Raw genomic sequence first — 25,711 nt, 5'->3', positions numbered from 1 at the left:
TGTTGCCACAACATTATAGTTTTTTTTCTTAGACTGGAGTAACAGTGCTTGTTGTTGGAAGTAGAGGAACATTCAGACCATCTAAGTTTAGACTCTTAACTATTTGTGTGTATCCCTAGAATATATGGGAACCCATCACAGATGTTTTCTACAGAACCTGCTTTTACCTGCTGACCACATAAGGAGAATATTATTATTATAGCCACCAAAGTTAGATTCCTAAAGTGACAGCACCAGCATTATACAAATGAACACAGATTTATTATTTTAATCTGACTAAGAGCAAACTTACAACACTAGGGTGAAGAAAACCCAAGCCTCCAAAGCACTTTCTTTTTTTCCTGGGCTCCTTCTTGTTAAAATGATGCAAGTAACCATGGATATTGAGATTGTGACCTGCTTCTGTTCAAGTGTTTCTTCATTCCTTGTTTCCATTATAAATTCAGGGGCTAAAATAGGTCATTTAAAAAATGAATGTATCAATTTTCCATGAAGTTTATTCATAATTATTGCAATCTGGTCTCATCTGCATCACCCCCCTATGTATAGTGTCAAAAACAGGTAAGGAAACAGAAACTCCACATAGTGGCCGTAGGTTTCTCTTCTAATCTCTGTACTATGACCACAGCTGAGATAATCATGAATGCTTTCCCTTAAACTCGAGTGTCACTTAGCTGATCTGTGTTTGTGGGTTATGATACAGTACATGGAATGTTTTTTGGAGACCGATACAAAATGTGAGAAGGTTTTTCCCTTTATGTGTAAAAGCTGATGTTGAAAGGATTTTTAATTCATTATTTCTGTTTCACATTAACATGTTTTAACTCAAGAATATTTAATAGTATTATGATCTGACTAGTGAGAAAGCTTAATAGTCCTGATGTGTTCATTTATTGAGAGATAATTACATGAATTTAAAGCTTAAGACAATGAGGTCCCAGCATTCTTCTAAGCCACTTTACAAGTGGCTTACATTATTCGAAGGAGAAAATGATAGAAAGGAAGGAAGGAAGGAAGGAAGGAAGGAAGGAAGGAAGGAAGGAAGGAAGGAAGGAAGGAAGGAAGGAAGGAAGGAAGGAAGGAAGGAAGGAAGGAAGGAAGGAAGGAAGGAAGGAAGGAAGGAAGGAAGGAAGGAAGGAAGGAATATGAGTAAATAGTCTTAGAAATCATCACTTTCCAAAGAGCATGTAAACATGAAGCGTTTCTTAGAAAAGATTCTCTACTTTAGGAGAAGGGGTCAGTACATAGGAGATCCTGTGCCCTAAGAAACAGCCAGTAGTGATCATTTTCTGGGACTAGTGTCAGAGCAGAACACATCTGTATTCTGTGCATTGGCAAACAGGGAGTTATCCAGGAGGAACATTTTGCTTATGTATGTCACCAGGACTGAAGAGACCTGTGCTCCCTGTCCTGTGGCACAGTATGGGATTGAGATTAAATCTGCAATGGTTTCTACCACGGATTGGGTGTTGGGCAAGAAGACAGGGAGCATTTTCTCTTGCTGACTTTTTGTTTCTCTATGTTTATTTTTCTGAAGTTGTGGAGTACACAATCCATTTGCATACAGGAGACTTGAAGAAAGCAGATGCCACTGGTGAAGCCTATCTTTGTATACAAGGAGAAAAGAGTGACTCAGGGAAACGATGGCTTAACTCAAGAAACAGCCTGATCACTTTCCCTAGAGGGCAGGTAAAACATTAAGGAAAAGTGTAACTAAATCTTTGAATGTCTTTTTGTGAAAACATATGTTTACATAAAACCTTTCATGAACAGAGTATCAAAAATACTAAAGTTTTGCATTCCATATAGACATAATCTTCTTGTGTACCCAAGAGTTGATTGTCTCTATAGGTAACATGCTTCTTTTATGCATCATCAGCATTGCACAACAGTGAAACGCTTAAGTTGATGAATTAATATGGAGTTGGACTAAATATGCTCTAAAAGTTCTGTTTTAATATTCCATACTTTTAAGGCTAGGGACATTTCACTGCTTTGTTAAGATACGACTGATAGAACTGATAACATTTCTGTAGGATATCTTGCCTTTGTACCTACTTTAGACCATGACACTTTCTTATTAGCTTTCTTGAACACTAAAATCAGTGTTCCAAGCAAAGTTTTATTTTTTCATGTTTCCAGTTCTTCCACCCACTTATTGCTTTTAAACGTGGTAAACATGTTCTTGCTTTTTGAGGCTTAAAGGGCTTTTCCTAGAAGAGTAATTCCTGGAGTGTTTTTTGGCATAAGAACAAAGTAACTAAAGCAAACTTCAGATCAAAAGGAAATATGTATTTCAGTTCTAAAATAAATGTCTAGCTGATACTATACCAGTCCCTACTGTTTGCTCTGAGTTTAGGTAGGGAATATTTTTTTATTTTTGTTTTAAAGGAATCATAAAATCATGGTAAAGTACATAGGAATCCTTTTTTGGGGAGGGCAGGAGGAAGTATTTCATTGCTGCCAACCAACCCAGATTAGTTTGTTCTCTGATGTAGAAATCTAGAGAAATCTGTTTACAATATGCTTCATTTATTCTTTAAACATACCTCTGCTTATTTTATCTGTTTTTCTTTTCAGTTCTAAAGATTCTAGAAGACACTATGATTTTTTTGTATAAAAACTGAGCTACACCTTTGTTAGTCATCATGTCCTCTGTATTCTTGTATTTTCTTTCTCCATTGTGGAAGAGAATATGCATACCCAATGTCATGTTCATCAAGACCTGATCAAACTACTAGCTCAGACTTCACAAAATAAATCTGAAAATAATAATGACATGATAGTAGGGCTCATCTGGCTTTAAGGAGTAATGCGGGAAATTTTATAGATTAATCTTTTTGATGATATACATAATAGTTATATACAGCATATCTTTAAGGTAATGCTTTAGAGAAATCTGAACAGCAAGAGTGCTTGCTGCAATGGATAAGGTAACAGAACAGGCTTAAAGAGGGACTGATGCTTATTTCTTTCAAAAAGCTGAACTGTCCTGAGATTCTTTTAAATTCTTTATTCTGTAAGAACTTATGTTAAATTTTCTGTCAGAATAAAACTTATATAGAAAAATATGTGAACAATACAGTTTACTTCTGTGAATACTTACTCCAGTAGAAATAGAACTCATTTGCAAATTCACAAGGATTTTTTCTGTGTAATCCAGATTCTGTGTCAGTTTTTGAATGAGCCTGCTCAGGAGGATAAATCCTTTGTCTGAAACTCTAAAAGGCTTTTCTATATCCTGGCCTGTAGCATCCTAATCTTCTTCTTATAGAAAATATTTCAAGTAGCAACTGTTTGGGTATTCATCCTCTCACAGTATTGTTTGCTTCAACTTACTCTCAAATGGCTAATTCTCTGTTCTTAGTCTTTGCTCTTTTTTTCTAAATGACTCTTGTGATCAATACGGTTTTCACAGGTAGCATGAATTTTTGTATGTCATTGTACTTGGCAGTAACTATGGAAACAATACAACACTTTTATTGTTTGTTTTCAAACCCCCAAATTGGTCCCAAACTTTCGTCTTCAAACCGAGTTTTCAACCCAACCTTTCCAAGACTACTGCTTCTGTCTACAACAGGATGAGTCACAAGAATAAAGAAAACAGACTTACTCATGGAGATTATGTTCTGCAGCTTGTTTCCCAAAAGAGTAGATGAATCCACTCATGAATAGTATTTTTCCAAGCCTCTTTTCTTCAGACTCAGTTCAAAAAAGCCAACAAGCACACGTTAAGCAATGTATGTCCCCAGTTTCCATGCACACACTTATGTGAGCTTTCCCATTGATTATGAAGAAAGATGACTGTGCAAAGATTAAAAACATGTATATACCAAGAAGGTGAATACAGTATGAAGATTTACAGTAGGGAAAAAGAGAAGATTCCATGATGTGTAGTCATCATGCAAGTCTGTTGTATGTGGAAAATTTGAACTATTATAGAGATGGTTTGAGTGAAAAATCCTTATCCCAATAACATAGTGGTTGAAACCTTCCCAGATGCTATTCACTTCATTCCTATTTACATGCCTAATTCCCACTATATCAGCTGTGAATTTTAGTGAAAATTAAATTTCTCCAGATTTTCAGAATTATTAAACAACTATTGCTCATCACTGTCAGTTGGATTAGGTTCTATATCAAAGTAAGTTTCAACACAAGTAGTAAATTATATGATTTGGTTATTTCAGTCAATGAAAGTATTATAAATGAGCACTTTATTGCTAGTGTGTGTATCTGATATTTGCAAAATGAATTCCTATTAAATACAGCAGCATTTGGAAATTCATAATTCACAATATTCTCTGGATCAGGAAATAGCAGTTATGTAATGTTTAATTATGAACACAAAGACAATGGAAAGACATAAACAAGATAAATTTGTTTCCACTGAGATACAAAACAATGACCAGACACACAGGACTAAACTGATAAATATTCAAAAGCAGATACGTATTAAGTTTAACTAAAATATCATTTAAATTATTTTCATATTGCAGGTGGATGTTTTCAAAATCAAAGCAGTATACCTTGGCAGGCTGAATCAAGTTCTTGTTGGATTTAAGAGTCTAAAAAAAGGTCAGCAATTTTTTCAACTAATGTATGGGAAGAACCATGTAGATTATCAAAATTAGGAGAACCTAGAACTTCAGAAATGTCTTAAATTTAAGATCAAAAATCCCAAGTGGGTTTTTTTTTTCTTAAGTTCCAGAAAATCTGACATAACTCTCCATTTTCTGATGTTCATTATTTCTGTTGGACTATAAATGTCAAGTGTGCAGCTTGGTTTTATTAAAATGTGCAAAGGATTCCTAGGAGATGTTGTGAAAATATAAACTGGTATAATTATATGTGAAACTTGTATCTATAAATGTGACTATGTATTTATGAGTAAGAGGAACAAAGCTTTCAGGAAACAATACGGCACCATGCTTTTGCAATTTTTGACTTTCTTTCTCTCTATTTTTAAATGATGGACATTTTCATTTTAAAAGATTTTTTTTTTCAGGACTAAATGCTTCTAGGTAAAGATAAGAACAGAAAATCAGTTAATCAGATTGAGAAGTGGAATATGGAAGAAAGGCTGTTCTGGTCTCATAACTTTTTTCTTCTGAACCATGAGAAATATATTACTTTTTAAGGGATTCTGTGTATGTGAGGTCAAGTGGCAGATAAAAAGACCACTTCATCCTGCAGCAGTTTTTCTTTTCCTCCTTCTGATTCCACAGCAGCTGCTGGAATTAAAGAAAACTGCTTACTTCTTGAAAATAGCATCAGCAAGGAGCATAATGAATTCATCTTTTCTTCAATGTCTTGGCTACAATTTTGGCCTAGTGTTTTTTAGAGGTAACAGAACAGAGATTCTACAGATATCCTACTTCTGCAGATAATGTTGATAACAGAGACAAGATTGTTCAAGAGCTGAGTCTTTTGTTCTTTTATCTTTATAAAAAAACAAAACAAAACTAAACCCAAGACTATAAGATGACTCTGTAGGTTAAACTCAGAAAGGCTGATTTGGGGACTATTTCCTATACATTTCCTAGATAGTAACATTTAAATGGATGATCAAACTTCCAGTGACTTCACCAATACTTGGAGTATAATCAAGTTTACAAAGACATTGAAGTCTGAGTGTTCAAATGCTTTGTTTCCAGAGAATCAACAAAATGGTCTCAATCAAGAAAAAATGTTCATCTGAAGATTGTGCCTTATTAGATAGCATAGAACCTCAACAGAAAGAAAGCTGTGGGCTGAGTGGGTTTTCTGATGGATAACATGGTAGAAATCCTGATTCTTTTTCCTTTAGGACATTGATAATATCATTCCCTACTGGGGACTTCTTGTGTCCAGAGATCTCACACAGAAGCCTTTCTGTCCTTTGCAACACTAATAGATCATTAAATCAAATCTGTAACTATGTTTAATTTGACAAGATCTGTAGATAGTTGAATGTTTTGAAATGTAGGCGAACAGACATAAACACATATTTACACAGCCAATATCTTTTCAGAAGTCTTATTTCCTTGAGAAAGTTCTGTCTTTAGAAAACATTGTATTGATTTTCTAAAGACAGAAACTTCTGACTGCATATGTAGAACATTTTGTTGCTTAGGAGGTATAAATTAATAGTATTCTGTTTATTTTCAATCAGATGACTGGTTCTTGGAAAAAGTTGTTATAAAAGAAGTCTTCTACCCTTTCTCTGCACATGTTTTTGTTCACAATGACTGGATCAATAAACACTCCAAGAAAGATTTTGTAGAAGTGGTAATCCCACTCAAAGGTAATACCAGGAGAAATGTCTTTCGTTTACGTGAATTACTACTCTGGGGCAGAGCAGAACAGAGCCAGCACAAGGCTACTTCACAATACAGGCAGAACAGAGCATTGGTACCCCAATGGTGAGGGGCAGAGGCCCTGACCAAGGTGAATTATGCGTTCTGTAAACAAGGAGGAGAAAATTATGCCTGGGATGGAGAAGACGAAAACAGCAACATTTAAAGAGTCTCCACTGGCAGTACTTATCCTGTCCTTGAAACAATACAGAGAAGATAGACATGGTCCCTGCACAGGTGTGACATGGAATCATGAAGCAACTGGTCTGGGTTTCTAATACCACCATGGGGATAAAATGAATAATGGGGGTTTTATGGCTTTGTTGATTGACTTACCTGTGCTAGATCCAGCACTAGCAGGCAATGTAATTTTCTATCTTTTGGCTTATACTGCTTTATAACTTACCACTGGCTCTGAATAAATGTTTGTTTTCAATGCAGAAACACCAGTGACATCTCTTAGCCCAAAAAATGTTGATACTAAAAGCAGAGGACGTTGGCAAACATGGGTGCACTGTACACAAATACCAGAAGATGTTCCAGATATTCAAGTTGTTGTATTTGGACAAAAAGGGAAATCATCTTCACAGAAAGTTCAGAATCTGAATGATAATCCATTTTTGGTTGGTTTCTTTTTTATTTCACACAAGTCTCAGCGAGTAGTTTCAGTTGTAGCCAATGTATGTGAAGATGTATGGAATGATTTTTTTGTTTGTCAGTTAATGTTTATACCTCTATGTCTTAAATAAACAGCACTTAGACAACTTCTCACATGTGGGCTAACACATATCATTTATGAAAACTCTCTTGAGCAAATGCCAACTTTAACATACAAAGCCTCATTGACTTTGAAGTAAGGCTAACAGGCCTTACCAATAAGGTAATAAATAATGAAACTATTCCATACTTCCTTTACATTCTACTTCTCAAACCTCAAACAATTTGTTTTCACTACTTGAAAACTGTGTCTCTCTACTATGAGCTTGGGCCTGGGATGTCTATTCTGTAGTTTGCACATGAAGTTAATGGCAGCTTCTGGACAGGTGTGTGAACCTGGGTCACCCCTTTCAAAAGGTTTTTATTTATAACATAGAAAACATAGTCCTTAATTATCTTTTGCAAAAAGAAACAAAAAAAAAGAGGCATCACTTGCTTAACTGCCACAGGATGAAAAGCTACAAGCAGCACTATAAGTGACTTGTGGAAATCAGCCATCCTTTCTTTTGAGTAGTAGAATAGCTGAGAACAGAACCAATATCCGGGGCTAAAAATCATCTTGAGTTCAAAATTTCAGTTCAGGTTTGAGAATAAACGTGTGATGAAGAGGAGGTAAATAGGAAAGCGAAAAGAACAGTAGTATGAATTAATCTTGGAAACACAGAATCAGTCATGCAATTCCTTGTTTTTTGCATGTTGGCCTAGGCTCTGCAATTAGTTCTCATAGTTAAAAATAAACATAAATAATGGTACAAATTTGAGTCCATATTAACTTTAAATCTTAATAGGACCTCCTCACCCTAACATTAATGTCTTTGACTAGTATTTTTTACCTATTTTATTCATCTTTTTACTTGGTCTTAAAATATGTCATCCAAATTGTTACTTAAAATGTATACTTATTTTTTCCTCTTTATTTTTAACAGTTTACTCTTGGTGATATTGGAGATATAACAAAAATTTCCTTTGTGCTATCTGATCCATGCTTGGCAAGAGGAATTAAACTTCACAAGGTATTCCAAATATGCTACACATAAACTTCTAACATTCTTCATAACACCAGTAAATATCTTTAGTTGAGAGATAGATTGTTAGCTTTGCTTTGCACCACAGTAGCAAGGACACTCATCTTTCGGCTCAGTTTCCTGATGTCTACGGATGATTGCCAGCAGCCTCCAAATCTATGGGCAGATTTACCTTGTTTGTGCCTGCTGAAGTGCACATAGTGTATATACCTGTTCACTGATATGCAAATCTGTTCAGCACAATCATGACATGGAAGGTAGTGTTTTCTGCTGATGTTAGGAATGTTAATCCCTGCATGCAAATACCAATAATCTCCTGACACAGAGCAATCTACTTGTGGAAACCAATTAAGCTGACACTTTCGTATTTATTCATTAAAACATAGTCATCTGTGGGCCTTAAACATCAGATTGTAGTTTAATATGTGCTTAAGATCTCCCATAGAAAGGGATGAAGAAATGATCTAATGTTGCCAGTCTTATGATTCAACCAGATTTTAAACATATACTTTTCCTCAGGGTAAGTGGGAAGACAGTATAAAAAGGTGGTGTGCTTGATAATGCTTGGACTTCGGGGAAAACCTTAAACTTGAAGGTTAATGCAAAGAAAAATCATGTCAATGAGCTCTACCTGCAGGCCAGGGCCCAAAAATCATTGTGGACATTGCACTGAATTATTCTGAAGTTAGTAAAAGAATGTTTTTCTGAACTGGGCCACACAGTACTTTAACCCTACTATGGATTTAGAAGATCAAAGGGTGATTCCCTAAATGGATAAAAAGCCTAGAAACTGTTCTGATGGGAAATGTTAGCGACAGATGCATTCCAGGGTAAAATGTGAATGGGCTTATGTTCCTCAAAGGAACATTAAGTCTGAGTTTATGAGCTCCTCTGAGGATAGAGGAGGATTTTATATTGTTCATGTTTTCTCCTCAAATATGTTCTTTGTCAGCTAATTTTTGTAGTCTCAGTTTAGGTTACAAGGGAAAGAACAGGTAAACGAAACAGATTTCTCATTTTAAATATGCATCTCTAGGCCATTGATAAAGCATTCAAAAATATCTTGACACTACCCTCACTATATCCATTGTGTGATTATGTAATATAAGATTTCAGCCTTCAGAATCAGTGGCTCAAAACATGGCAGGAAATTAATAAATGTAATAGCTTGCTTTCTGTTTTCTTTTAAAAGACAACCCTCTGCAAAAGACTAAGTGATTTTTTGCTTATACTTTTACATACTTCAAAAGTTATTTAATAATTGGTTTACTAGTAGCTATAAATTTTACAGCCCACAAGAAGTCAATAGTTGTTATAGACCTATGTAGTCTCTTCTACTGGTGTACTTACAATCCAAAATGTAAGCCACAATAACATATACTGTTTGTGCCAGTAATATGCTTATATCATCTATTACTCATTTATTAATCTGTTTATAAGTTATTCAGACATGGAAGCATAACTGAAAAAGTAACAAGTTGTTTTTCCTTTAATAGGACTCTTACAGTGCAGTAAAAGCTTCAAATGCTGTATAGAAATAGAAACTATAGGAGGCAGTCAGTATGTGTAAGCTCACTATGAATCAGTGGTCAAAGCCAGGCCCAACTGAAAAGACTTCACTTCCTTGTTTTCTCCTTAATTTAAAGACGTAAATGCCAAAATTTCATAAATTTCAGAAAAACACAGATTACAGATGAAACTGCAAAGCCTGAAAAAGAGATAAAATCCCTACATCCCTTTTGCTTCTCTGTTTTTTTTCTTTTTTTTTTCTCTTTTGATTCAGGTGCTTACAGCAGTTTCAGAGTACCAGAGTTTTCTTCTTATTTCCTACAGTTTTCTACACAGTTTTGTAGAAAATTATACAACCTTAGCTAAAATTTGTCTTTTCTGTGACTTTTGAAAATTTATGCACTGTAGCATGAGTAGCTTTTTCTTGCTTAAAAATAGCTTCCGGTCCTTTCCAAAATGAAGTACAAAATTGTTTTTACTTTTATATAGAATATAGAAACATTATATGATTTGGAGATTAAGTACTTAGATGTAATCTTTGAACTAACAAGAATTTGTCAGATGCATTTTATATTAAGACCAAAGTCTGTATAAATTTACACATCTCATTTTTTTTTGAGTCCAGTTTCTGTAGGCTGTCTGCCTGCATATGCAGGTAACATTTAGTCCAATTATATTAATAATGCAGATAGACCTTTGTGATACTTATTGATATTTAGTTAGGGATGTTTATATTGGTAGAAGTTAGGGGGGATATTTTTACATGAGAAGAAGACACTTAGTGAGAGAAAACCAAGTTTTGCAAGCCCCAAAATGGGTAAACAACTGGCTGCAATTTTAATGGAATTTAATACTATCTGTAAGAAAAACACTGTTTATTCAAGTAATTAGCAGTTTAGTTCTGGAAATGGCCATGGGAAATTGTTTGCTTTCCTTCGGAAGCTTTTTGCTTGATCTTGTGAAGCACTGGGCATATAACATAAGCAGGAATGAAAATTGTTCAGTAATTACATTTCTAGGAACTCAAGGGCAAGATAGTCTGACAAAATTTTTAAGAGTGGAACTGCCAAGTTCCTAATAATTTAAATTTGATAATTCAGTTCTATAATTTCTTATGCATTTAAAAACTTGCGCTTGAAGTCTATGTAAGGAAATATTTGCTCAGGATTTCCAAACAGTGGTATGTGTATCCTACATAGTGATCCACAAACTTTCATTGCTGCCACTGGTATCAGTAGTGGTAGTAAGTCACCACAGTAATTTTGGGAATACCTGGCTAAGAATTTCACTTGTTTAATGTCTTCATGAAAATAAGTTTATTGTTTAATTTTATTTTGTTTTTCATGTCTTGGATATTCTATTTCTATTTCAAAAGATTCTAAAGGCTGAAGATACTATGTCTACAGACTTGTAGTCATTAGCTATGTATCGTGTTCAATCATGCATATAATATCTAGCAGAAAAGTTTCTGCATATCCTTGATGGTTTGTCATTCTGTATTTTATAAACTGACCTTGGATAAAGTTCATGATCTGAGTTGCCCTCCTGTTAATCTGATCTTCATATTGACTATATTAGTAGCTAGAATAGGTGGGCTCCCAAGGCTGTGCTTCCTCAGTTGGCTTGGAGGTTGTAAATTCACAAATTTGGAACCTAATTTGTCAGTCTCCACTGGGTGTATAAAGTCAGGTGGAATGAGGCTGGACCTAAACTCACACCTTCAACTGGAATTCATTTTTCAAATAACTTTTTTCCACAGGGACCACTGAAGGCCATTGGACATCTAATTTCTGCCTGCTTTGAAAATCCTACCTGAGACATAGCAAGTCACATGTAAACAAATAACAAGCAACAAAACAAATGTTTTTGCAAAATAGGTGTATGCTGTTAAGACTGATGTAACTGCATTCATTTGACATTCTGAAATTGCAAGTATATACAGGTCAATTTAATCTGTATCCTTCATTAGTTCCCTACAAATGGGTCCTATGCCTGTGAAAACATGCAATGGAGAATACACCTATAAACATCAGGCTGCAGAATCAGTGACTGGTAGCAACTACTGTAGCTATTGTTATGCAGAATCAGGTATCTTTTATAAAGTGTGTGCAGGTGTTAACAAAAGGAAGAAACAACAGTTTCTCTTGAGATGGAAATGAGAAATGAAATAATTCAGATAAATAAATTTCTTCTTCTGATTCTACCTACAGCTTCGGTTAAAAGACTTGGACACCAAACAAGAGTTGGGCTTTCACACTGAAGACCAATATCTGTTTGGAGAAGATGGATCTGAGACCGTGACAGAGCTAGCAGCAGTCAGGCCAGACAAGCCACCTCTCAGGGGTATGCTGCTGAACTGAAAAAAGAAACGAGCAAATGCACACACACATGCACACAAAACTGTGAACTGCTTAGTGGGATGAACACAATGGGCAAGATTACAAAACACTTTACGTATATTAAAAAAACACTCAAAGTTATTTTTAAAGATCCAGTTAATATATCTGTGTAAACTGGGGAGTTTTTAATACGGTGTACTGTTCAATAATATTTTATTGTTTTATAACAGCTGATATATTGTTTTCACCAGGCCAAGTACCAATTTGGAAGTCTGAAAAATGTGCAAAGTCCAATTAGTATATTTCTGTTGAAATTTTCAAAAAATGACTGATTTACACTCGGTGAGGAACTAAACCACAGATTCTAAAAAGGCATGTGCAAAGTCACAATAGCATGAATCACAGAAAGAAAATACAATCTTTTTTAGATGTTCTTCAAGCCTCATTTCTGCCCCAGTAGCTCTGTTTCATTTCATCATTGTATTTAAAATATGATAACATCTTCCTTTGTTCTGATCCCATTTTATAAAATATTTAGGAAAAAATTCTCATTCCTTATACCCTCTGAACAAAAGTCTTAGTTAAAATATTTAAAACTTTTTGCATTTAATATCTAACTGAAGGATAGACTGCAAATGGAAATATATCTTAACAATCTGTTATAACATTTAGTTCTTCACAGAGCTTACAGAACTCATAAAAAATCCTCTGCCATGCTGCCTCAGAGAAGATGTACTATATAACTGATCAGCCAAAAGTCATGGCAAACCATCCTTTGTGGTAAAGAATAATCATAACAATACATATCTAGATAAATATCTGAGTCATTTCTCTTGAACACATTGGTTGATATTGCCTATAATTATCAGCTGCCAGACTAAACCAGAATTCAGCTGATCCAGAACAAAACATGGATTCCATCTGTTATATCTTTGTTTTTTCTTTGGTAAAATGTTGCTAGAGTTAATAAACCCCAAGTCTATTTAAGATCTTTAATTCCTACAAGAATTCAAAGCTTTTTACAAAGCCTTGGATCAGTGTGACTCTTTCAGTTTATTTTAGCAGCCACTGGATAAGACTCCAGAACTACAACAGAATTTACTTTTTCTGTAATGTAAACAAGGATTGTTGCATTGATTCATAAAGGACATTTCATCTCTAATGCTGTACTGTGTTGTACTGTGATGTGAACATTAATGTCAATTGTTATAACTTCATTTCTTGGTCTTGAAATTAATCTTTTGCCTAAAATAAATTGGTTTATAATGTTTGGTAATTTCATTGCTGAATAGGTTGATTTGATAACGTCTTGTGTCACTTATTTTTCTTGACAGAAGTTCTTTACTCAATCAGTATTCATACGGGAACATTGCCTGCATCCGGGACTGATGCAGATGTATTTATCACAGTATTTGGAGAGCAAGGAGATTCCTGCAAAAGGAGGCTAAGACACTCAAATTTTGAAAGAGGACAGGTTAGTACTGAGTTATTTTCCTTGCCTATTTGCTTTATGTGTTTTATTTTATTACTTTCTTCCAATACCATACTTTTTCAATTATTAAATGCAAGCATTGATGTTGTGCCATAGTTACCTGTGAACAACATGTGTTGCTTACTGAATATGGATGTTTTACCCGAATTTGAATTACAGTGTAAGAATAGTTCAAGTATCAATAAATGGAAAACCCACAAACCATCAAGAACTGTTCTTAGAAACTGGAATAGAACACAACAATATATAAAATTCCATGGTATAGTTCTTAGAATCATAAAATAGTTTGATTTGGAAGGGACCTTTAAAAGTCATCTAGTCCAACAACTCCTGTGATGAGCAGGGACATCTTCAACTAGATCAGGTTTCTCAGAGCTCCATCCAGCCTGATTTAGTTTTTAGCTACTTGTGAAGCGGATACAGAAATATCAGAACTATTTCCTGTGGCTGCTGCATTAAAATCTGTTGTTGTAGATAGGATTTAAAGAGACCTTTCAATTGATCAGTTCATCCTGTACAACAAAGCAGGACCCTCCATATTTATTTCATACAATTTCTTAAGATCTCTCATGGCTATCATAACTTTCCTAGGCAATCTGTTCTACTGCTCTGCTAGCCTTGCCTTTAGACGATTCTTCTTCTTTTATAATGTCAAAATATTTTCTTGAGCACAGAAACACAGAAACCACCCATGTCATCCTTATGTTCCATAGTCATTGATCATTTTTCTTCCATGGATTTTAAACATATGACAAGCACTCACGGTGTCCTGTGGTAGTATGGACTGTACTTGACCTGCAAGCTGTGTAAAATTTCACCTACTAGTTTCCTCTGATTTCCCCTCTTTTACTGGAAGACACTGAATTTTTTTTCCTTGTCACCTTCTCTTTGATATTCGTACTTTTATAGACCTCTATCCTTTGCACATGTTTTGTCGATGGATTGCTCATTGTTCCTTGTGTAGAAGAATGCCTTTTTAATTATTGTATTTACACTTTTCTATATCATTTTCTGACTCTGGTAATACGTTTGCAAACTTTTAAAAATTTACCATCACCTCCTCTGCTTCTCTTTTTCCTTCTTTGTCAGAGTTCTGTCAGCTTAGCTCTAGGTACCATCTTCAGGCAACTGTTCCTCTAAATGGATGGTGTGACATAGTGTACAGAGCATCCACAGACAGGATGCCTACATTCATTTCTAAACTCAGCCACTGATTTTCCTGATGCAGGTCTCATTTTACCTTCTTTGTGTCCCTCATTTCCTACTGTAAAATGAAGACAAACAAGTATTTAGGTAAGAATGAGAAGAAGTAAGATTATACATATCAATGAAGGTTACCTCTGTTTTTACTAACTACTGAGGAAAATTAAATATTTATTTTAAAAATATTCTTAATCTCTCATTTTCAGAGCAATAATCTAGTGTTAGAGTCATAAAAGTATTTAGCGTCCTGGTACCTTGTGAAATTACTATACATTGAGAGATATTTAATAATTGGGCCACAGTCTTCCTATTCAAAGTATTTAGGCATATTTTTCTTTCCTTTTCTTGTAGACTCTTGCAGCCCCTTTTTGTTTTGTTTTAAGATGTCCTTGTTTGCAGAATCCCGCTGCCTTAGTCCAAACTGAACTAGTAAAGTATAGGCAGAGGTTTGTGTTGTTGATTACCTGGATGATATTATTAAAAATACGGGTTAATTTTTGGCACTTTTGAGGGAAAATGTTTATAGACCATTAGAAGGATTAATAAAAGACATAAAGGTACATAGTCTGTGACATTACCTGGAGGTCTAAAAAGAAATACTTGGCACTTTCAAGCTGGACATTAGTACGGAGTCAGTGACACAGCTGTTAGTGTTAAAGAAATCAAAGCCACTATATTGAGCAACAGGGTGCTAAGTGTCTTCCCAAGTAGACCCCTTGTTTCAGCTGATCTGTATTTGTACTGTGGACAATGAAAGCTTTCTTCAGCTTAGATATATTAGGTGTTCGTGTTTCATCATTGTGCAATAGGTTCTTCTGAAAGGATTGAGCAGTGAGACAGCAAAGTGTTCTGATGGTACTAAGTTAAGGTCATAAATACGAAAGTTGGTGACAGAGATTGCATGAAGGACCTCATTGTATTGAGAGACTAGGTAATAAAATGACAGATGAAAATAATTGTACTTAAATGTGAAGCAACGTCTTTGAGGGGGAGACTCCCTTAAATTTGCATGCAAAATAATAGGTTCTGAAATAACATTTCCCATAGGAAAGTGACATTGATGTTAGGATAGCTCTGTAATCATGTCAGCCCATTGCTCAGTAGATGCAAAACCAAACCAAAACAGAACAGATCAAATGTTTAGAAATTACTAGAAAAAGGAAAAAAACAGCCACTCCAAAAAAGAAAATACAGTTGGGCCACCAAGTAAATTCTCTGGTGTGGATACATAATAGATGCTGTGTTTTGTTCTGATTCACTTGTCTGAAGAAGTGCAAGAAGAATGTCAAGTGATGTGAAGTATCTTCCATACAAGAAACAACTAAGCAAACAAGTACTGTTTGGCCTGGAAAAGGGATGATGAGAGGAAGGTAGAGGGAGATAAGAAAAATTAAATGGCATAGAGAAAGTGAGTAATTCTACTTTCTCATGAAATGCAACGACTCAAGAGCATTAAATGAAACCTGCAGTGGCAGATTCAAAACAAAAGGAGATGGCTTTTCACACAGTGCATAATTAATCTCTTTTACTTTCTGGCACAATATGTTGCAGATGGTAAAATGCATGTTGGTGCAAAAAGCCGTTGTGCATTTTCATGGAAAACAACTTTCCACTGAGGGCTATTAAGTGCAAAGACACGATCTCTGGATTAGGAAATCTCTGAACCACAAACTGCCTGAGAGACTTTATATTCAAGAAGCAACTCTATATATTTGTCCTGTTTTTCAACTCTTCTCTAGAAATCTGTTTTTGGTAGCTGTTGGCAACAGGGTGCTGGACTAAACGGATCTGCGGTCTGACATGCTACTACCAGTCTTATGTTGTTTATACATGGAAGTAGATTAATATAAAAATCAGAATGAGCTTTTAGTGATAGTATATAATACTAGAAGATGAAAGGAAGGGATGTAAAGGGCAAGATGTCTTGAGGGACAAGATTGTGTAAGCAATATCCCTGGAAAATATGGAATAGATGGGCAAACAAAACGAATTTAAAGAAACTTGAGATCTGAAAAAAAGGATCTCTCTTGATAGATAAAGGACCGGAATTTAAGCAAAAGCTATGAATACAGAAAATTACAACAAAGTGTAAGAAAATAGTTGATTTAATTACTGTAGCAAGTAAGGCTGGTTTATATTTCTTTAATTACTTGTATGTATAACCTTTTCACCAATTTAATTGGTTAAATAAATGGGGATTGTAATTTTGTCCAGCTAACAGTTTGTCTAAAGCAAGACAATTTAAATAAAATACATTTGGCTTTCATTAATTACACTTCCAGTAGTGTGTTTAATGCCGTTCCAAATGTCTTCATACTGAGGGAGAAAAAAAGCAAATGTAATGACATCAACCAAAAGTACATTCTTGCTAATGCTGAGGGAGTTGGCAATTTAGTGTATTATTATGAGAATTCATTGACAACAATGGGTGATTATGACCACTGTTGTCTAATGACTGTTAATTATTATCACAAATAATGAGATTAATGATAGGTCCCTTTTTCATGAGGAGTTAGCTGTGAAGGAACATGAATATTAGCAATACAGGCTATTTCCTCTAAGTCAAGGGTCACGTAGACTGACAAGAAAATTATATTTGGCTCAGAACTAAAAGGAATAAAATTAAAAAACAATGAGTGATCCCAAAAAGTTATTTACAAGATGTTCCTCACAGCTAGATCTTATTTTAGGCTACATATACATTACATGAAGGGGCATAACTTGCCATGGTAACTGTTTGGGGAGTTTGTGGATATAACAAGGTAAGAATTCTTGAAGTCCTAAGACTGTGATAGGAATAATAACTCTGATTTTTTTTTTATTTTTCTGAGCACATTGTACAGAGTAGTCTGACACAGACAGGAGAATGGACCAGATGACATTCTTTCTAAAAATCATCTCTTTGTTGCTTTCTAGTCCTCATGCTTTTTTCTGCCTTGTGGCAAATGGGTTGGCAAAAAATAAAAATTATAGCATCTGTTTCTACTATCCATCTGGGTTTTTTTTAATGTCACCCACACACATGCCCATGTATCTACCCACCCACTCGTATTATCTCTCGCACGGAACACATTCATTCTCTCACATAATTTATTCATCCCAACATGCACTAGTGCAGTTGCCATTTAGCTTTTGTTTACTGGTAGCTGTAGCAATATTTAAACAGATGTCTATTTACATCCGAAGAGCACATCAATTCTTGCCTGTATGCATGCACAGCCTTAGTTATAGTTTCTAACGTCAGTATCTTCCTTTGTTTTCATAGTCATCAACAGTGTCAGTATTTCTGTTCAGGGTTGAATAATACGAAACTTCCCATTTGAAACATAGGATGTCTTAGAATATGAAAGACCTCAAAATGTTTTAAAATAAAATGTCTTATTGAAACCAAAGTTCAATTTACTAGGCCTATCCTGATATTTAATGCATACTATTTTTTTCAGTTGTGAGGGACTGGTTGAGCTTCAGTTTTCGTGGGACTTCTGTAAGTAAATTGAAGATCTGAGGTTTCTTTCTGCCCAAAATAGTGGGATGTTTTTCATGATGCCTAGGATGCAATGATCATGAACAAGAAAAAATTTACATATTCAAGGATTCACATATTTTCTGAGTAGGATCTCCAAATATGAATGTCAGCCAATAATATCTTTCTTTAGTATCAGAAAGGAAAAGGTGCTTCAGTACTGAAAGGAATCTGTCTTTCCAAACATCATAATCCTAAAGATGGGCAACAAAAAACATGGTTTAATTAGTTTGCTATTCATTTTGCCTTTACCTTCTCAGGTTTGTGTCTCTGAAATGAGAGCAGTAGACCTTGGACAGTTAAGAAAAGTGCTTGTTGAGCACCATAATGTGGGTTATGGAGCTGGATGGTACCTGGAGCAAATTATCATCCATGAATCAGGCAAGACTGATGACCAACACGCATTTTCTTGCCAGCAATGGTTAGACAGTGGAGTTGGTGATGCACAGACGGAACGAATGTTGAAACTTCTTGGAAAAATCAGGAACGGAATGTTGACAGGAAAGATTTACGGTAAGGTCCAAAATCCTCAAAGCTCCTTCCAGCTTTTCTTAATTATAACTCTTATTATTATTTTTCTATCTATTTTTAAAGCAAAAATCAAACTACAGAAATAATATAACTTAAACGTAAGTTGGACCTCTCACACAAATTGTCTCTCCAAACACTTTCCAGAACTGGTAAATACAGTTATAATGTTCAGGGAAGAAAGACTAGAGCAGAAGGGAGATATCAAGTGACGGAGGCAATGAAGGAACTGTGTTTTCAGTTGAGGCTAGAAAAAAAATGAAGCAGAAAGAGGTAGGTTGTTCCATATGGCAGTCAATGCAGAGCAGAAGGCTCCTGCAACAGTGATGAAATCACAAGAGCTACAAAAACTCTTCTAGCAGAATGAGATTTTCCCGTATGTTCATATATTTGCAAAAAAAAAAAAAACAAACAACATTTGCTTTTATTTGAGTTTTCTTTTTTACTTACATCAGTGGCACAAGTCCTTGCAGTTGGTTGACCTGAATTCAATATCTTATTAAAATTGTTTAATGAAAAAAATACCAACATTCAGAAACAACTTAGACACTGAAAACGTGATAAGTCTTTTATGCGTTGCCAGGGTACTGGATTTCTTAGCTCTCTCATATCATCTTGAAGAGGTGTAAAATGTTGGTTTAGGTCCATTTATGAAATCTGAGTCAGAACTGGTAGACCAAACTATGTAAATTTTAACTAATCTGAAGGTGTGAATTTACATTCTAAATCAGCAATTTGTAAACTGATCTGTATTAATTTCTATGGATATTTCATTTTATACTCAGAGAGTTTTATATTAGACATAGTTGCACATACATTTAGTAGTGTATATCCTTGCATTTAGCTGCCCATACTTGGTCCACTAACAAATATATCACCTAAGGAAAGAGAAAAATAGTGTTGCTTAGATAACAGAACAGAATACCATGGAAATATTATCTAAGCATAGGATAATCAGCTAGACTACTGACAACTTCAGAATAAGAATTAGCTGTATTGCACCACTTCAAGTATTCCAGGTCTCTGAAAAAGTAGATTACATAGGTGTCCTACATAATTCACAGAGAGAAGCAGGCTTCTCTTGAGGGTAATCCAGAGCAGAAGCCCAAGGCTGGTCAGAGTCTGTCACATCTTTCTTCACTGATAATATGAAAAGTGAGAGAAATCTTGTGTCCTTATTTATTCACCTTAATTCAAGTTGGAACATAGCTATGTAAAAACATTTTCTTTCCTCTGTTTCCACACACAGATAATCCTCAAAAATCAGTGCAGACTCACTAATATTTTCCAGTCTATAGTTATTAATACTTAACTCTGAATCTATTGAAAATCAATTATGGTCTGGGTGTTTAATCACTTCAGAAGGAATCAGGTCAGAAAGTATATAGATACAATGGGCCTCACTAAATGTCAATCTGAGCCAAACTTCATAAAGAATTTAAAAAAATAGTAAAGGTTCTTCAACCATTTACTTATAAAAAAGAATCTAGAAAGATATGTGACTATGCAGGAACAGTAGAGTTCAGACTGAAGGTGATGTAAGCAATATCCCTAAACAAATTGAATACTTTATCTCTGTTTTCATTAAGGATCCTTAATGTTGGCAAGAGGAGCAAAACCAAAATCACTAACAGGAACAAAATTATTGGAAATCATCAAATCTGGAATGCAAATGGAACTTGGAGTTTAATCTAGTCAAACAGTGCCAACCAAAGGAGTCATTAGCTTAGAATATTGAAGGAATTAGGAAATGAAGTGTCAGATCTTGTAGCAAGGATTTCAAATAATTTTATAATGAAAATAGGTACAACTTGAAAACAGCAAAGGTAATAACTCCATCTAAAACCCAGAAAGCATAATTTAGGTGAATATAGACCTAATGACGAATCACAAGCAACCCCTTATATCATGCTTTGAAGATTACTTAAGATAATAGAGGCAAATAGGAAATGAGATAGAATACGTTATGACTTCGTTAAAGATAGACTCTAAAAGAAAGTTGATAGTCTTTAGAAATATTTTCCAGTAAGAAAAACATAATGATGTCTAATTTGTCTAAATTTCAGTGCTGATTTTATTTGCTTTATAGGAAAAGTATTGGGTAATAATAAGAAAGTGGAAAATAGCATAAAATGAAGACTTCTAAACAGCTGGAGATTGGACAATGAACATGCTGATGAAATCTGTTGGTGCTACAAAGCTGGGATACTGTCAGGAGGATGAAGAGGTTGTCCAATAAACTTTGGGTGCTGGAGCGAAACAATTGAACTGAGTTCTGTGGCTCAAAGCTTGAATACAATTAGGTGTAAACCAAACTAAATATTTGAACTCTTAATTCTGCTACAGGTTCCTAATTTCCATTTATTTTATTAGGAAATTACTAAGTAAGAGTCTAAAACTGTTACTAGGTCTGTGTTCCCATGTTTTATCATGATTTCTGCTACAAGATTTCATCAGCAGGATATGACTAGGAGAGATACCTGGGTTTTGATGATCACAGGGTAATTTCTGAGACAGTAATGTGACGTAGCCATGGGTAAAGTAACTGTGACTTCACAGTGTATGTAGGCATTATCAGTGAAGACAGAAAGGAATTAATACCACTAAAGAGAAACAGCGATATTTCACTGAGAATGCTGTATGAAATTGTGGTCACCTCTGTCCAGAAGGACAGGTTCAAGCTGGAATAGTAGAAAAAAAGATGATGACTGGGAATATGGCAAGTCTTTGTTGTGAAAAGATATGGAATAAAAAAGTTGACATATTCAGACTAACAAATTAAACCCTCAAAATAGACAGTTGTGATCTATCGAATTAAAAGTAGCTTACACATCAAGGATCAAAAGAGTTATTTAAGGTAACAGGTAAAGTTGTAAAAAAAAAATGGGTTTCAGCAGCCCATTAATGCCACTCTGTGAAATTAGAAGATTTCTAAGCAAGAAAGAATTTTTAGCATAGTTCTCTTCTAGACTAAGCTAAAGAGAAGTAAAGAAGCTTAATGTAGCTTCTTTTAAACTGGATCTCGACAAATTTATCAGAGATTATAAAATATACTTAACATGTAACAGCAGCTTATTGTGCTGTATGATCTAACAGAGATAGTTCTTCCATTCAATGTTCCTAGGCAGCTATACATTGATAGTTTAAAGGGTTAGTATAATGTTTCAGTACTTAAAGGTTTAAAAAATCTTGGATTATGTCACATGGAAAGCGATGAATTTTCATTTTATTTCAATTTTTTTCATGGATATCATTGGTTTCATTTATACTAAATATTCATAGATGTGAAAATAGTAGCTGTTTAAGATCATCCATAAAGCCATAATATCTGAAGTTATTTTATATTATTTTAAAGATAGTGAGTGCTAACTTTTTACCTTCACCAAGTCCTGAATTTATAGCACAGAGTTTCACTTGTTCTAAAGTAATAAAGCTGTATTTGCATTAGTTTATAGTAGGAGATAAAGATTTTCCTGTTGTGATTAGAAAGACAGACTTTACAAGACTAGGGATATAAACTCAGAAAATCACAGTTTCTGTTACTCCAAGTAAAATACCTTGTTTTACAAAATAGCTATTCGAAATTATTAAATCCATACTCTGCCTCACTTTGCATAAACGGATCTAAATTATCTTAATTAAAAAATGGTCATGCTCAATTTTCACAGAATCACAGAATGTTAGGGATTGGAGGGGACCTCGAAAGATCATCTAGTCCAAACGCCCTGCCGGAGCAGGAACATCTAGACAAAGTTACACAGGAAGGCGTCCAGGCAGGTCTTGAATGCCTCCAGAGTAGGAGACTCCACAATCTCCCTGGGCAACCTGTTCCAGTGTTCTTTCACCTTCACTGAGAAGAAGTTTCTTGTCAAATTTAAGTGGAACCTTTTGTGTTCCAGTTTATACCCATTGCCCCTTGTCCTATCATTCGTTGTCACCGAGAAGAGCCTGGATCCATCCTCGTGACACTCACCCTTTATATATCTGTAAACATTAATGAGGTCACCCCTCAGTCTCCTCTTCTCCAAGATGAAGAGACCCAGCTCCCTCAATCTTTCCTCATAAGGGATATGCTCCACTCCCTTATTCATCTTCATTGCCCTGTGCTGGACTCTCTCCAGCAGTTCCCTGTCCTTGAACTGAGGGGCCCAGAACTGGACACAATATTCCAGATGTGGTCTCACCAGGGAAGAGTAGAGGGGATGGAGAAAACTTTTGCACCAACCCATATGACCAAAGACTCTCTGTAGGACTAACGACTTTTTAAAAATTCAAAATATGGGTTTGATCACCCTGAATTTTCCACATATTTTTTTAACATGAATGAATGTGTTAAGGCTAGCTAAATCAGTGGAATTTTTTTTATGGGCACAAGTTTCTCATCCTGAAAATTGTCTTGTTGATTGGGATTTTTACTAGATATCTGTTCGGTGTAGCATTACAGAAATTACTTAAGACCCCACCTGATATCAGTCTACAGTCCTTATGAGCTTATGACTGTCAATTCATCCAGAAAATACTATGTGCTCAAACCAGATCTTTACTTTGAACATGAGCTACTATTCCTTTTCAATGTATATCTCCTTTTTTATATGTTTTATTTTTTGAAAAGTAGAACTTCTGGGTTAGAGTATTTTCTGTGTCCATAAAATAAGCAAATCTATGTGCTGTTGTATAGGACTATTTTAAATCTCTTACCAAACATCACTTCCTTACAGATGAAATTGACAAAGTTTTGTACTTTGCTGGCATGATATTTTTGGTGAATTCTGATAAAAACATCACATATCAAGCTCTGAACCAGTTTATCCCATCAGCATCTTGTTATAGAATATATGCAGCAAATTCTAACATTCTAGTTTAAGTAGCTTCTCAAAAAGTTAAAATGAAAAAAAATACCCTCTCTAGACCACAGACAAATCTGATAACTAGTACTATCTAGTAGAAAATACTGCTTTTGGATGGTCATTAGTGAGAAAAAAAATAAAATCATCAGAGGAAACATCTATGAGGGGAAATAATCAACAGATTGGCATGGCTCATCATAAGTGTGTAATATAGAACTGGCAGTCTTATCTGTACAGTGCTACTGGGCTGGCCCATCCCTAAAGGGTCAGCTGTCACTGTGAAAGGGCTGGTGTCCAAATCCGCTTAGTCACTAAATCAATGACATTGAATGAACCTATTAAGTGCCAATATTTTAGCTCAGTCCAAAGGTGGGAAGGGGTTGCTAGTTACTCGCTAACTCAGCCTGTTACAAATTGCTGTCTTATTTTGGATATTCAGCAAACCTATTATGTTTCTTCTACTGCTTTGTTTCAACAGGGACCTGGAATGTCTTTGTCACAATTAGTGATGTTTCTTCTAGTTCTGTGAATCCTAAAATGTCTCTAACTGTATGTGGTGAAAAAGGTATCAGTACCTCAGTCATATTCCCCAAAGGATCTCTTAAGAAAAAGGAGATTTATGAGACTTCAGTTGAACTAAATAAGAAATTCAACACTATATTCAAAGTTCGCCTAGAAATTGAAGAAACTGGAGAAGGAGAGACTTGGCATTGCTGTGAGGTAAAAAATATAACTAAGGCAATTATAGATTAAGTATTTATTGTAAAATTCTCCTTCCTGCACCTACCCCCCTCCGTCCTCCCCCCATAATCTATGGCTATTGCTTGCAGTTTCCAGTTCCGTCTGAAATTATGTAATTTTTAATTTACAAAAGCAAGCTCGTCTGGTAACAGCACTTGCAGAGTGATGACATCAGAGACTGCTCAAAATGTTTATTATGATAGCTATGGACAACAAATATCTTGTAAACTTACATGGATATCTGGAGGGAATTTATACAGATGTGCCATCATCTATATCTCTTTTCAGAACTGTAGCCACTGGCACACATCGCAGTATTTACATAACTCCAAATTGGCTGTTACATGTTATAGATCCAGTGATCCAAGGGAAATAATTAAGCCAGACACTAGGAATGCCCTTTGATGAAAATATCTGCCTTTTAAGTTGGCATATGAAAAAAAGAAGTGAATAGTAAAAGTGACAATCTTTCTCCTGATGTCCAAGATGTTGAAGCTAAAATCTGACATCACACTGAAATTGCTGCGACACTTCACTATACAAAAAATGTCTTTATCTTCTTATGTTGCCAAAATAAAAAGAAGTCTAAGGGAAAGAATCATCTTTCAAATTGCAGACACACTTTTGCCCATTAATATTTGTATTTTGTTCTCATTAAAAGCTGATGAAAAAAAAAAATTCCTATCCAATACGTGCTATTAGTGACATGAGCCCCCTGACATTTAACTGTTAGGCAGGCTGTTAATTTCATCTTGGTAGCCAGATGAAGCAGTCATCTAACAAATCTATTGATAAAATTTAGACTGTTTCTTGGGTATTGTAGGAGACAGTGGATCACAGTAAAAATTTCAGAACGGAAACTCGACAGCTGAAAACAGGGATATCTGTTAGCCTGCTTTACTTCATTAGCTCAGAACAATGACTCAAAGCTGACTTATAAAAAAACCTCATTATCATTTATATAGGTAAAGAAAGGATGCACATTTATGCTAGGTAGGATTAGAAAAAGAAAAAAAATATAATTTTCCCTGCTTTGGGGTACCTGCAAATTATGGGGATTTAGGAAAACATTTCCTTTTTTATTCTATGGATATTGTAGCAGGAGTGATTGAATCCTCATATTGTGGTTGAACCTGGCAGACAGTCAAACACCACACAGCTGCTCACTCACCCCACCCCAGTGGGATGGGGGAGAGAATTTAAAAAAAAAAAAAAAAGGAGAGAAAGTCCTTGGTTAAGATAAAAACAGTTTAATTGGACAGAAAGGGGAAATAACAATAATTGACAACAATAACAACAACAATAATAATGACAACAACAATAATAGTAGAATACACAAAACAAGTGATACGCAATGCAATTGCTCACCACTCACTAACTGATACCCATGCCATCCATGAGCAGCAGTTGCCTCCTCCCAGCCAACTATCCCCAGTTTATATATTGAAC

General features: G+C 35.1%; 1 protein-coding gene across 1 annotated transcript in view; it reads left to right on the top strand.

Moving 5' to 3' along the window:
• RP1 (RP1 axonemal microtubule associated) overlaps nt 1-25,711 on the top strand; it is a 186,622-nt gene that overhangs the window by 126,167 nt on the left and 34,744 nt on the right. Inside the window, 9 exon segments of the mRNA XM_071804102.1 lie at nt 1,538-1,689; nt 4,500-4,578; nt 6,155-6,286; nt 6,780-6,961; nt 7,982-8,068; nt 11,800-11,932; nt 13,263-13,402; nt 18,407-18,659; nt 24,000-24,241. Coding sequence (XP_071660203.1) covers nt 1,538-1,689; nt 4,500-4,578; nt 6,155-6,286; nt 6,780-6,961; nt 7,982-8,068; nt 11,800-11,932; nt 13,263-13,402; nt 18,407-18,659; nt 24,000-24,241 — 1,400 coding nt within the window.

The sequence above is a fragment of the Patagioenas fasciata genome, chromosome 2, assembly GCF_037038585.1.
Source record: "Patagioenas fasciata isolate bPatFas1 chromosome 2, bPatFas1.hap1, whole genome shotgun sequence".
NCBI classification, from domain to species: domain Eukaryota; kingdom Metazoa; phylum Chordata; class Aves; order Columbiformes; family Columbidae; genus Patagioenas; species Patagioenas fasciata.
The sequence above is the reverse complement of the archived record's forward strand: the minus strand, read 5'-3'. Positions and strand labels throughout refer to the sequence as shown.